The 12,881-nt window shown below is 42.4% G+C and overlaps 1 protein-coding gene across 7 annotated transcripts in view; it reads right to left on the bottom strand.

The window, feature by feature from the left end:
- CREBBP (CREB binding protein) overlaps nt 1–12,881 on the bottom strand; it is a 95,298-nt gene that overhangs the window by 23,674 nt on the left and 58,743 nt on the right. For 3 of the 7 annotated variants that reach the window (XM_069029401.1, XM_069029403.1, XM_069029406.1), the window contains 10 exons: nt 10,536–10,728; nt 10,373–10,426; nt 9,061–9,185; nt 8,274–8,462; nt 6,442–6,861; nt 5,651–5,830; nt 5,238–5,424; nt 1,270–1,388; nt 896–1,135; nt 329–417 (listed from right to left, as the gene is read on the bottom strand). In XM_069029401.1, the coding sequence (XP_068885502.1) occupies nt 329–417; nt 896–1,135; nt 1,270–1,388; nt 5,238–5,424; nt 5,651–5,830; nt 6,442–6,861; nt 8,274–8,462; nt 9,061–9,185; nt 10,373–10,426; nt 10,536–10,728 (1,796 nt within the window). The remainder of the gene's footprint in view (nt 1–328; nt 418–895; nt 1,136–1,269; nt 1,389–5,237; nt 5,425–5,650; nt 5,831–6,441; nt 6,862–8,273; nt 8,463–9,060; nt 9,186–10,372; nt 10,427–10,535; nt 10,729–12,881) is intronic. The other 4 variants (XM_069029402.1, XM_069029405.1, XM_069029404.1 and 1 more) reach the window with 3 other exon arrangements.

Below are 12,881 nucleotides of genomic sequence, written 5' to 3'. Positions count from 1 at the left end.
TTTTTGCAGTTCTGCCCTTCTCCCTCCAGCAAGCCCTGCTCCTCCTTTCATGGAAAACATGGACAACTTGACCTGCACTGAAGCATTGCATGGGGCAGCCTGGCTAAGAGCAAGCACTAAGGAACAGTGTGCCTCACACTGCAGAACAGAAAAACAAACAGTCACCTGCAAAAGGACAGCATGGAAAGACAAAAAAAGAACCTTTCCCTGACTTAGCTGACAAAGGAAAGCAAAAGTTAAAAATCCTCCCCATCCTCTGTATGTGCAGAGAACTCAAAAGAGATCTCACTTCCTGAATAAGGGAAAAAACTTGGATTCAAGGACTTACCTGTTCTGGTAACTGTAGTAGGCAGCGTCCCGGGGAATAGTACACAGCTGCTTGCCATAGCAGCACAAGGTCTGGGGAGAGAACTCATACTGCAAAACAAGGGAGAAAAGCAGCTTTACAACAGGAGCTTTTGCTCATCAGGGATCTATTAAGCAAGCCTGATGCTTGTGGGTATCAGAGGACACTGTCATGGTCATCACACTTTCCCAGCTATTGTGAATGTACCAGCACAGCCCTCTCAATCTGGTGACAATCACTAACTCTAAAAGCAGCTGATCCTTTTGACCTCTGCTTTATGGACATGGGAAACCAGGGAAGTATTTTAAAATTTCTCATGACTAAAGAAGGTGTCCTCTGAGGGAGAAAAAATACAACAATAATAACAGAAGAGCAGAAACCCTATCGACCTTTTTAGCTCTGAACATATTTCTAATAAAGCCAAACTTTTAGCAGCCCTTCCATTCAGTATTTCTATTTAAAAGAAAACCAACACCACACACAAAGCTGAAGCTTTGTCTAATGACTGCTGCTGGGAAGAAGACCCCCCTGGGATACTGGGATGCCCACCTTGCGGCCGCAGCAGTAGCCCAGGGATTGCATGACAGGATCAATCTCTTGCTCAAACACCTCTGCCAGTTTAGTGCAAAACTTATAGACCCGGGAAGTCTTGCGGTTGTAGAGCCAAGCGTTGTTGAACATCAGCCACACATCATCCACGTACTGCCAGGGCTCCTGGTACTGCCCCGTGTCCAGCTTGCGTTTGATGGTCGACAGATCCATGGGGTTCTTCACAATGTCAAAATAATCCTGCAAAGACACACAAAACCCTGCGTTTTTAACAGGTTTGCAAGAGGTTGCAAAATAAAAAAAGGCTGAATGTTTACGTGAGCAAAGATAAAACAGGAGAGTATTTTATAGGGTTTTTTTTAATGCCAACTCACCGGAATCCCTAAAAGCTGAGGATCCACAGGCTGTCTGAAAGGAAGGGACTCTGGGTCCTGCCGGTACAATGCTTCCAGGGTGGGCATGAGAGCCTGGCGCAGCTCCTCGGGCTTGAAAACTGTTAATGGAAGTCAGAAAGGTTAGAAAATTGCCCTCCACATTTTCTAATCTCTTGACTGCCCTAAAAAACCCCCAAAGAACTATGCTGGCGTAAAACTCTGCAAAAGGATTTCCTGATCAGAAGCAAAACCTCACTTACAAGAGGCAAACACAGCCTTGTATTTACTCAGATCACAGCAGGTGATATTCCCAAAACAGGGAGATGGGAACAACTCTAGCCCATAATGATACATATTCTAGAGCGTTGAAAACCCCCTCAAAACTTACACAGAATCACATTAAATCAATTGTTTCAACATGAATGAACCTTTTCTCCTCAAAGGAGAGACTGAGCATAACTTTCCCTCCCTCCCTTCTAACCTTGTTTGCTATTTCCAAGCCAAGATTCTTCCAGCAAAACCAACTGCAGTGGACAGGGATGAAGAGCCAGCTCTACAGAGAGTGACCAGATGTCCTGAGAGCTGGCACAGGAATTTTCCTGGCCACAGTGTACAAACAGTCCTGGTCTGATGGATCGTTAATTGATTTTGAAAGTGTTAATACTTCCAGATTTCTATGCCACCACTTGGCAACAGTGGCATGGCAACAGCCATGATTCTTTCAGGAGTGGATGACAAGGACAAAAAAAGGCAATACATTTTCTGAAAAATAATGATAATGTGGAGAGTTCTTTGAACATCTCAGCAGTGCAATTACATTTATTTCCTTAGGAACAGTGTCTTTAAATAGGGAAGAATGCCTATCAATGAGAAAAAAAGACAACTAAGGAAAGCAGGATGGCATCTAATATTTATCTACCTGGATGAAATGAGAATGATACTAATAAACTGGAGCAATTAATTCTGCTAAAAGCACTTGAATCAACAGGGCTCAGCGACCCCTTTGAGGCTGATCATAGCTTTTATCACTCAAATGTTATTTTGCTATGATACAAATTGCTTTTTGGGACATCTAGTTAAAAATCTATGATTTTAAAGAGTACACACACAAAAAAAGGCAAGACAAGAAATTAAACTGACACTACTCCATTGGCTGTATGATCATTTCAGCTGTTGCCACAATCTCAGTCCCAACAAAATGGCAATCCTCTTCCATGTTTATCAATACCATAAATGCAGGCACTTTTCCCTACTATGGACTCCCAAAGTTTTATAAACAACCTTATACATTATATTATGGAATTCTCAAGAACAGAAATAAATATTAAATTCCATTAATGAGGAACAGTATTCTCTACTGCTCTGATTCAGATAGTTCATATGTGATAATCTGAATTATTTAATTTATTGAAATGTAAAGGTCAAAAAGTACCTTTTAATAATCTATTCTGGCTACCTGCTTGACATTGCTTTTAGAATTTTCTCCTATAATAATATACGACTAAGCTACAGTATCTTTCAAAATAAATTCAATCCTATTTTAAACTCAAACTACAGAGATTCAGTGTGACTTTTGCCAAGTTCCTTAAAGCCTAATTATCTTTACTGATAAAGTTTATAACCTACTTTCATTTTGAAGTTTGAAAAAGAATCAAAATGAAAATCCAGCTGTTATTTCAATTTATTACTTCAACTAAAAACATAAAGAAAAGTTGCCTTCATCTTCAGCTGCTCTGCCTCTAAGGACTATGACTAATAACAGCACATTTGATCATAGCATCTCCCTGTACAAGGATTTTACAAGGAAGTTTTGTTTTTCCCTCTCTCCTTTTTCCAAAATTAAATGCTCTCACTTCTCCTCCAGTAGCTCGAAGACCTTTGTAAGGAGCTGGCATCCAGTTATCCCATTTTGTCTTGGATGTGTGGGCGGTAAAAAGAAAATGGGATCTTTGCCTGACTCATGATGACGTATAATCTACCAAAGAAGAGTACAATGCTACCTTTTTAGTTTTTTTTTCTTTTTTCAAACAGAGGCAAGTCTGCTTATGATTACTAAGGAGAAAATTCATAAAGGAAGATAAGACATTTTCAAAATTCCAAGGACAATACACACGAATACACCTCAAACCCAAGCTCTTGCAAGTCTTCCATTATATCTTACAAAGAAGTGAAGAAACCTGTAAAACTCATCTTCAAGGTCAAACTAAAGCTGCCAGCTACAAGGAGAGAGGAGCTGCCCAAATGAGTATTATAGTGGGGTTTTTGAGACTGCAAGGGAAGAGGCAAGGAACCAGCACCTCCCTTTCTTGCTCACATTGGATTTGCAAAAAAAAGGCAAAATAAGGGTCAGACTTGCTGCATTATAGCACACAGTCCATGGCACTTCCCCTCAGTGCCTGCTATGTCCCAGCTTACTGTGGGATGCCCCTCAGGAATCTGCCTGCATGGGAAGAAGGAAGAATTCCCAATACTTATACAACCCATGCAAAACTCCTGATAAGTCTCTTCAGTAGTTTTAAAATATCACCTATCCCTTCAGCACATGTGGCAGTAATTACTCTCCAATACCTCTTGGTTTATTCAGCATTTTAAGACCAATGCTCAATTAACATTGAACAAACTCCTTGGTGAGAAAATGTCACCATTTAAACTTGTGTCTGTGGTTGTATCTGCCCACGCTGCATGTGCTTTGAACTCCACAGTTACTGGGTGACAAAACGTCCAAGATAAAATTGTGTCACTGAAGGAGGAATTGGAATACGCAGTGACCCAGCCTGAACTGACTCTGTGCAAGAACCTTCCCTGTGCAAGCACATTCCTAACAGGCAGCAGTGATTCCTTCCACTGGGAATATCACTGGCTCAGAAATGCTAATAAGCTTTCCACTCCCTGTGTTACATTTGGGTTGGAAAAGGCTCTGCCTGTTGGTTCTGCAGCGCACTCTCTTTTGGGTGCCCCGCTCTGCTGCCAGCTGAAAACATCAATCTACAGGGAAATGTGTTTTATAGTGATTTATTACAAAAAGATTATGGTTAGTAACCAAATGCAACCCAAAGCACATCAAGGAGATGTAGATTTTTTAGACATTTGCAGCACGTTGAAAGCTTACCTTTGGTCAAAAACTAAAAACTAATCACAGAAAACATCAGCTCAATAAAGCAGATGCCAAAAGACAGAGGTCTCCAAACTGCTAAGGTTTTTGAGTCCAAAAACTTATCTTGCAGCCTGCCACAAAGCCTGCACTGCAAGTGAAGAAATTTATTTCTGTTTTAATGAACTTATTTATTTCTTACTAACACAAGGCACCCAATCATTTATATAACCTGCAATACCGTGAAGCTTCTTTGAGTACAGATGCAGTCACACCTCAATCTGTGCTGATACTGTAGCAAATTTAAGAGACTGCTGAGCAAATGAACACTACACTGAAAACTTTCAAGTCCTGAAAACCCAGGACTCTAAAATAAATGTTAAGCCTCTTGCAGCAGTCCAGCCTAGGAGGAACACAGGTTCAGGAGAGTTCAAGTGCCTGATTCTCAGAAAAGTGACTGACAAAACTCAGGATAAAGGTGGTGTGTGCAGCCTCTTTAACAGGAAAAGAAAAGCAATGGATATCCTTGGTTACTGAAAGCACTCTTATCTACCCTGAGCTCTCCTGAAAGAGCACCAAGATGTACAGGGAGGGATTTATGCATTTAATTCCTCGGGCAATCACTGCCTTACTGCCTCAGTCCTTCTGGGCAGGCACTGCTGAGATCAAGGGCACAGTGACTTGCCTTTCTCACCTGATTCATGTAACATTAAAGGAATCCTACTTTCAAAATTAAGTGACAGCGTATTGGTCTCCCAGAGCTCCACGTGCTGGAAACACAAGTGCAAAACACACCTCCCAGCAGGAGCTGAGACCATGGAAAACAAATGTTAGTGAAGGCAAAGCACACAAGGGAACTCAGTTTTCACACACATACTTTTCTTGCGGGGCTGAGATGGTGATGTGGATTGTGAAGTGGTTCCATTAGTGCCGCTCTCCTCTTCCTCTTTAGCCTCTACTTTCATTTCAGGCTTCTTTTCTTCAATTTCCATTGGCTCCTGTTTCAGTTCTGTTCCATCTGTTTCCTCCTTTGTTTGTGAAGATCCTTGTAAATCCTCCTCCACCTTAAGAAAGGACGCAATGACGGTACTGTTACATCTACAACCCAAACTTCAGCCACCAAAATATTAGTTTGAGACTGTTGAAGCACTTTCCATCCATGGCTTTCCTCAGGAGTTACTTTGCAGTAACGACCCTCCTCTCGCCCCTTAGCTCACCGAGTCAGACACATCATTAAGTGCTTTTATATCTATCACTGCTTTCAGTTAAGCTGTAGAGAATCTCATTTACCTCAGTCTTAGCTTCCACTTGTGTCTCACTAGTCTCTGGCTCAGTTTCTTCAGTTTTAACTTCTGATTTGCTTTCTAGCATTGGTGCATCTGGTCCTAGTTGCTGGGAATTCGTATCAGCACTAGCAACTGAGGCAGGGGTGGGGACCCTGTTATCAATACTAGCTGCTGCCTGGGATAGCTGTTGTAAAAACAGTACAAAAGAAAGACACTGCATATATAGAAATATTTTCCTTTACTAAAAATGAACAGCACAAAAGAGACATGAGATGATATTCTACAACAGTGCAGAACATGGATACAGGTCACTGTAGCCAAGTTTTGATATTACACATTTAATAACTCTGCTTTACAGAGGAGAAGCCAAGGAAGAATTCTGCCCCAAAGAGGCTTCTTCTACAGAGAAAACACCTGCCCAGTAAAATACTGTACATTCCTTGAAATGTGCATTTTCCCTGGCTGTATCTTAAAAGGAAAAAAAAAATGCAAATCTCAGGATCAGAAAAGATTCTGATTATGGCCACACAGAGTATTAGGCCTGTTACACCTCATCTTTCTGCACACTGCTGCCAATTTTACTTTGAGCAGTTCAGCCATTCAACCCCCCCTCCTTCACACAATGCTGAGAACATCTGAACACACACATTTTACACATCTCTAACCAACCCTCTGGTCTAAAGCAGAAGCTGCTACGGACAGCTATGGGCTCTACACATTCAGGACATGATGCTACACACAGGTACACTCGTGGGATGTCACGACACAAGGCAGAGGGGACTGGCTGGTACTTACTGGAGTGCCGGGTGGCTGTGCCTGCACAGATGTTGGCTGCTGCTGGGCTGGCTGTGGGGTTGGCACAGACTGGGGCTGGGCAGGGGTCTGTGGCTGCGGTGTCACCTGGGCCTGGGCCGCAGTCTGCCCCGTGGGGGTGCTCTGGGTCTGCGTGGCCGTGGGAACAGAACCCGGAGTCGGGGTCGGAGTTTGTCCCGAGGACGAGACCGGTGTCGATGGCTGGGTGGGCGCTGCTGGCTGGGGAGGAGTCATTCCCGGGGGGGTTTGGTGCTGGATCGGTGGCATCCCGGCAGCAGTGGACACGGGAGGTGTGGCCTGGTGCAGGGGTGGCTGGGTCACCGGGGGACACGGCAGCTGCCCGCTCTGCGGTCCCAGCATGTTCATGGAGTTGGGAAGAGCAGCACTGGGAACCTGCCCCTGCTAGGAAGAGAGACAGTCTTACAGACCCTGGATTCACACTGATCCTTTCAATCACAGCCCTGAAGCCTTCTCTGACAGGATACTGTCAGTGTAAGCAGATCAGCCACAAATGCTGCTACTGCAAGTGACTGCTCTGATTTCTGTCATCGCTGCCATCAGCTCTCAAGGACCTTTCTCCTAGACACAGGACATCATGCACGTCCTGCATTAATTCCACTGGCATAGAGAGGGAATCTTCACAATCCCAGTAACACAGAAACCCACAGGCAACCTCTAAATTGTGCCATTAGCTGGGCAAAGGTCAGGCTTTGACACAAAATGGTTTTGAGCAAATACCCATTTTTAGGCCAGGACTCTGAGGCAGCTCTGCTTCAGAGGGCAGGTCAACACACTTAATACTGCTGTTGCACAGAGCAAGACTTAAGAAGAGTCTTTTTGTTTTCTTTTAAATTCTAATTAAACTGCTCAATATGATTCAGAAAACGGGGTATTTGTTTTTCAGAGCAGCAACAATAAAGTACTCTAGATGTACTTAAACCTTGAAGTGATACATTTTACTGAAGATTGCATCAGATAACTGGTGATAAAAAAGAATACTCCATCTTCAAATGTAACTGTTACTCTTAGAAATACAAATCAGTTAATTTCCTGCAGATGAGGTTTCAAATTTAAAACACACTTCTGTATTGCCTGCACAGAGGCAGTTTTATGGAACTAAGTGCATTGGGAAAAAAGTGTTCACCACAAAGGCAGTCAAACAACGGAGCCAGGGCCCATGAAACTGCAGATACTCCATCCTGAACATATTCCAAACTTGACTCGACAGAGCCCTTCATAACCTGATCTATGTAATCTCTCAGAACTCTGGAGGTTTTAACTAGCCTAAACTACTTGGGCTCTGAGTTAAAGGACAACCCTTTCCCTCCAGAAAAGCAGATACTTTGGCATCATAAGCACAGCTGCTACTTCACAGACCACTACTGCACCAGAAAAATGTTACAGGAAAAACCCAACAATTTTCTCTCCAGAAGCAGAGAAGTTAAAACAAACTTTAGAACTCTTCCCCAACCACTTCAGTATAATCCTAGATTTAAAGTTAGCTACACAGAGACAAAAACATATGCTCATAGGCATCCCATAAACTGACTCCTGATATTTCCCCTAAAAATCTCATCAGCATGCATTTTTAAGGAATTTAAATCAGGAATTGCAGGGCGTTGCGCCCCCATTAACAGATGTCGATAAGTTATGTAAGAGCTTCTGAAGAAGGCAGATGTAACCCAGCATCCCCCAAAGTTGGGGTGACTACATCAAACAATGGGTATAGAAATACAAATAAACAAATATAAGTAAGGTAAACAAATCAGAGCAAAATAAGTAAGAGCAAATAAATCTTAGAGAACCCATCTCACCTGTGCCACCCCGGCCTGGGCTGTTGACTGACCCATGCCCACACTGTTCACATTCATAGCTCCGGTGGATGCTGGGAACTGGTTTTGGGGCAGGAATTGGTTCTGGGTAGGAGCCTGACCCATCATGTTGTTGGAATGAGCTCCCATCATGTTCTGTGGCTGAGGCATTCGGGAAGGAGACATTGCCATCTGAAAATTAACACCCAGATTAACTAATTACCATTTAGTATTACAGAGCAGGACAAAGGAAAATACCCTCACTGAAATCAACCAAAAGATAGGACAAAAAAATAAAAGGAAAACTGGCTTAATTACACTAACTGGAAGGGGGCATATGCCTATAAGTTCAGCATTTGTTCCACAGCATTCAGGAGGCAGTTATTTTTAAACAGGTAATATTCAGAGTGTTAACTCTGTTTTGTTCTCTGGGGTGACAGAGAGAATCCAGGGAAACTAAAAATATTTCTGTTTTTCTAAAGAATAAAAACATGTTTTCATGTAGGAACAAAGAAGGTTTATGTACTGCAAAGACAATAGATTGCTCTTCCACAGACTGCTTGGGATTACTGCACCTGTGGCACGTGCCCCTCTAAAGGTCTGCCTGGTGTTTTTAGAACACGTAAATATTGAAAACAAACTCCTCGCTAAAAGCCTGTCAGACTCGCTGCGTTTCCATGAAATTATCCCACAGTTTGCAGCAGTGCTCTGTGACTTGGCCTTTTCAGAGGAGATGAGGTGTGGGGTGGGCTGAGGCTGTGCTGAGCAGGGTGCTGAGGGGGGTACGAACCGCGGGCACGGCGCCCATGTTGTTCATCTGCACCGGGTGGTTCATCGGAGACGCCGCCCGCGGTCCCAGCGGTGCTTGGGGCATCTGTACATTCCCTATGGACATGGGGTTAAACTGATTCATTCCTGCAAATGCACCCCCAAAACAACTCATTAGGAACAAGTCAGCAGAATTTATGGATCTATATTCTACTATAAAATTAACAGTTATTATGACTGAAATTCGACCGCCCTACGCTTTATCTTTTAGTTACTTGACTTAACAGACAAATCAGGATACAAGAAGTATTTAGAACAATACCAGTCAGGGTGAAATACAATTTTTGGTGTCTAAAAAAAAAACATTAAATGCAAAAGATGAAGAGTAGGTGATCTGCAGAGGATGTTGGATGATCTGCAGAGACAGGATGCTATTTATAAATAATACCTTAGGATGGTTTCTTAAAATCAGGCATTTGCTTTGAAACAGCAATGTCTTATTCAGGGCTCACTGAAATGGTTGAAGTAAATATGATAAAAATACATATTGTAGGTACGAAGGCAACTCCAAGCCTCAAATCAGGACAAAAGCTGGAAACAGGGGGCTGTGCTTTTTATACAAAACATTTAATCCCTCCAAAAAACTTGTCTAAAGCTGTAATTATGGAACTATACTTGCTATCAACTTGTTCTCCTATTCAAATGAATTTTACAAGGATTTAACTTCCCAAGGACATTTCAACACAAGTTTTGACTTCATACTAACTCTGAAGCAAGAAATAAAATAGCTGAGGACACTTTTTTGAAGGAAGTTGAAGCACCTAAAAGTCATGGGTTTATATTTTTTGGAAAAAAACCACCCATGAGCTCACAGCAGCCTCAGTGAGTAATGACAAGTGCTGTGAACAAGCTCCAAGGCTTTTTTAGATGCACTTTCCATCAGAAACCAAGAAAGGGTATCATTAGTTACACAGATTTTAGGACTAATGTGCTGTGTTTCCAGCTACAGGTGTATTTTTGGCTAATTAACTGATGAAAACATGCCAACATCCTTCCCCCTTTACAGTGTTTTAAAAGAGAATATCCACAGCATTCTTGCTTGAGCTGTCCTCTCTTTGGAAGCACTGAATTAATTCCCAATCCCCAGCAAAGTGCTGGATACTTATTGTTAACACTGCACTGACACACAGAGCAATGACAAAGAATGATGGTGAAAAAGGGCAGACCCAGTAGTTCCTCCATCCCAACACCAAAAAACCCCAACATAAGATCAGCTTTTCCCCCCAACAATTATTTTGAACCCACAAATTGCATTTAGAGAGGAAAAGAGATACCTTGAGAAACCTGCATACGACTGATAGGCACGGTTGGCATGGACATAGGCCCATCTGCAACACAACACAAGAATGGTCAGCAAAACCAATTTTAAACACAACCTCAGGATTAGCTTGAGTCCAAAGCTTCCTGAGAAGCAGAGGCAGCTCCAGCAGCACTTACTGGGTGGCCTGACGGGCTGTGCCTGGCCCATGGCAGCAGCCACCTGGGGAATCCCTGGGGGCTGGGGCCCGGGGGTCTGTAAGGCTGGTTGGTTCCCCAACATCCCTTGTTTATGGAGACGAGACCTCCGCTTCTCTTCGAGCTCCTTTTGTATCTTATAGATTTTCTCTGCTAATAAATGATAGTATTCATCCTAAAAGGGGGGGAAAAAGAGTAATCAGCAGCAGCAAAACTCATTCAGTCTACTTGAATAGCATCATCTGGTTTTAGGTTGGGGTTTTTGTTTTGTTTTTTAATGTATACACCTGCCTAATTGAAAAAGAAATATTTATTTTCAGAATCCTGGTAAATTAAGACAGCCTTAAGACTGCTGTAATGCAGAAAAAGGGGAAAAAAAGCTTCCAGAAATCACACTTGCTTTATGGCTACCCTTCATACCCACTCTGAGTAAATTAGCAGACAAAGGAGAAGGCTGGAGGTTCTCTGTTGCTTCAGCAAAACCCAAGAAGCTGTGCTTTAGTTTCTAAGTGTTAATGATTTTTGAATGTTATTTTCATAATAAACATTTCCACTAATCCACACACAAAAGAAAAAGATATTCCCAGCTCACTGTTACACTGAATAAACTTTCAGGAGACAGACGTTAAGGACAGATCAATTTTTACATAAAAAAAGGAACTTCTCTTTTCTTAAAGAGTCTATCAACAATCATGGCAAAGGATAAACAAAACCAGACAAAACCTCAAAGGAATGGAGAAAATTCAGTGAAAAATAGTCCACAGGCACAGACAAGTAAACACTACATCTGTACAAGATGAAAAATCCATTTTACTCAACCCACACTGACAACAGATCCAATAAGACAGTCACAGTGCACACCACGTAGACAATTTTGCTTGTCAGGAATTGCTGGACACACATCTGCCAAGTGCATGAGATTATGCCCCTGTTAAAGGCAAAAAAACTCCCACAAACCCTCAAGTCTACGTTTCTTTTGTGGGGTCACCATGCTCTTAGAACCCAAGGTTACACAGAGCACAGGTTGAGTGATGCTTGCCCACAATCATTTTGTTTTTATTCAATTTTCATCAAAACCAGAATTTGTTATTACAGCAGGATTGAAATAATTTCAGAAAACTTAATATGAGATAGGTGTTCCTCAGCAGCCTTGTTAAGGAAGTCCAGTCATGCAATATAAAGCTTTGTTTTCTAGGTCACTTCTCAGAGTTTCTCAAAAATCAGTGCAGACACTTTCTGCTGTCCAGTTTAAAAGCTTTACAGCCCCTCCCCTTCTGCTGCTCAAGCCACTTCAGTTGTAACTTGCTATTTGTAAATTTGATATTGTGCTGCTTTCCCACTGCAGAGATTCCTGAAAAGGCTGTGTTCACAAGGAGCACACACTGCTAGAACAGCATTAAGCTCCTTACAGTGCCTCTTACTGATATGTTTTTCAGTGTCAAAGTAGAACGGAAGCTCCTCAAAAAGAAGGATGTAATTCCTCATGGCATTGTTAACACATTCTGAATTACTACTCCCTTCTTCCAAGTTTGCTGCTTGGAGCCAAACACATTAGATGAATTCCAATAACAGAAGCTTCTGGCCATGAGGCTCTGACAGCTGTTTTGAGGGGTGAGGAGAAGATACTTCTGGGTGTTTGTCTGTCAGAAGGCATTTAATTTTACAGTCAGGAGTTTTACTATACTATTCCTTACTGAGAAGGTATTTAGACACCCAGGTGTGACCAGGAAATCTGCCTTCTATTTAAAACTGGTCACTAAAGCTGCCAGGGTAACCAAGTGTGAGCACACCCAAGTCTTCCTTGTAAATAACCTCTTGGTAGCTCCAAGGAGGATACAACGTGGTCACTGACCAACACTGACACAGCAGCAGCACTATTAAGAATGGCCATTGCCTATTTACCTCTAGGAAATAAAAGCTCCATTTCCACCCCAAGCTCTTCTGGGAGATGGGCTGAGAGGGGCAGAAGTGTCTGACTGGATCATCTGATTATCACCTGAAATGCCACTAACTACTCTCTTTAGAGACTCCTCCCTTGCTTAAGAAAGGATCTCAAGTTTCTCATCGGGTAGGATCTCACTGGCTGTTACTACTGGCATGAATAATGTTGTCTTTTCCCAATGAAAAATATCGGGGAGTGGTTCCTTTAGGATAGAATTACCACCATGTCATATCCTCAGCCTGTCAATCAACAGGGGTTTGCTCCCTCCAAATAAGAGAGATTTGAACTGACATCTCTGTGCAGACAGAGCAAAAATCATGAACTACAAGAGGAATTCTGTTTTTTTTCCCACCCACAAAGCAGGCAAACTGGCTTCTTATGTCTTA

Source organism: Aphelocoma coerulescens, chromosome 14, assembly GCF_041296385.1.
Source record: "Aphelocoma coerulescens isolate FSJ_1873_10779 chromosome 14, UR_Acoe_1.0, whole genome shotgun sequence".
Taxonomy (NCBI): Eukaryota; Metazoa; Chordata; class Aves; order Passeriformes; family Corvidae; genus Aphelocoma; species Aphelocoma coerulescens.
Note: the sequence above shows the minus strand (reverse complement) of the source record. Positions and strands in the feature narration are given on the sequence as shown.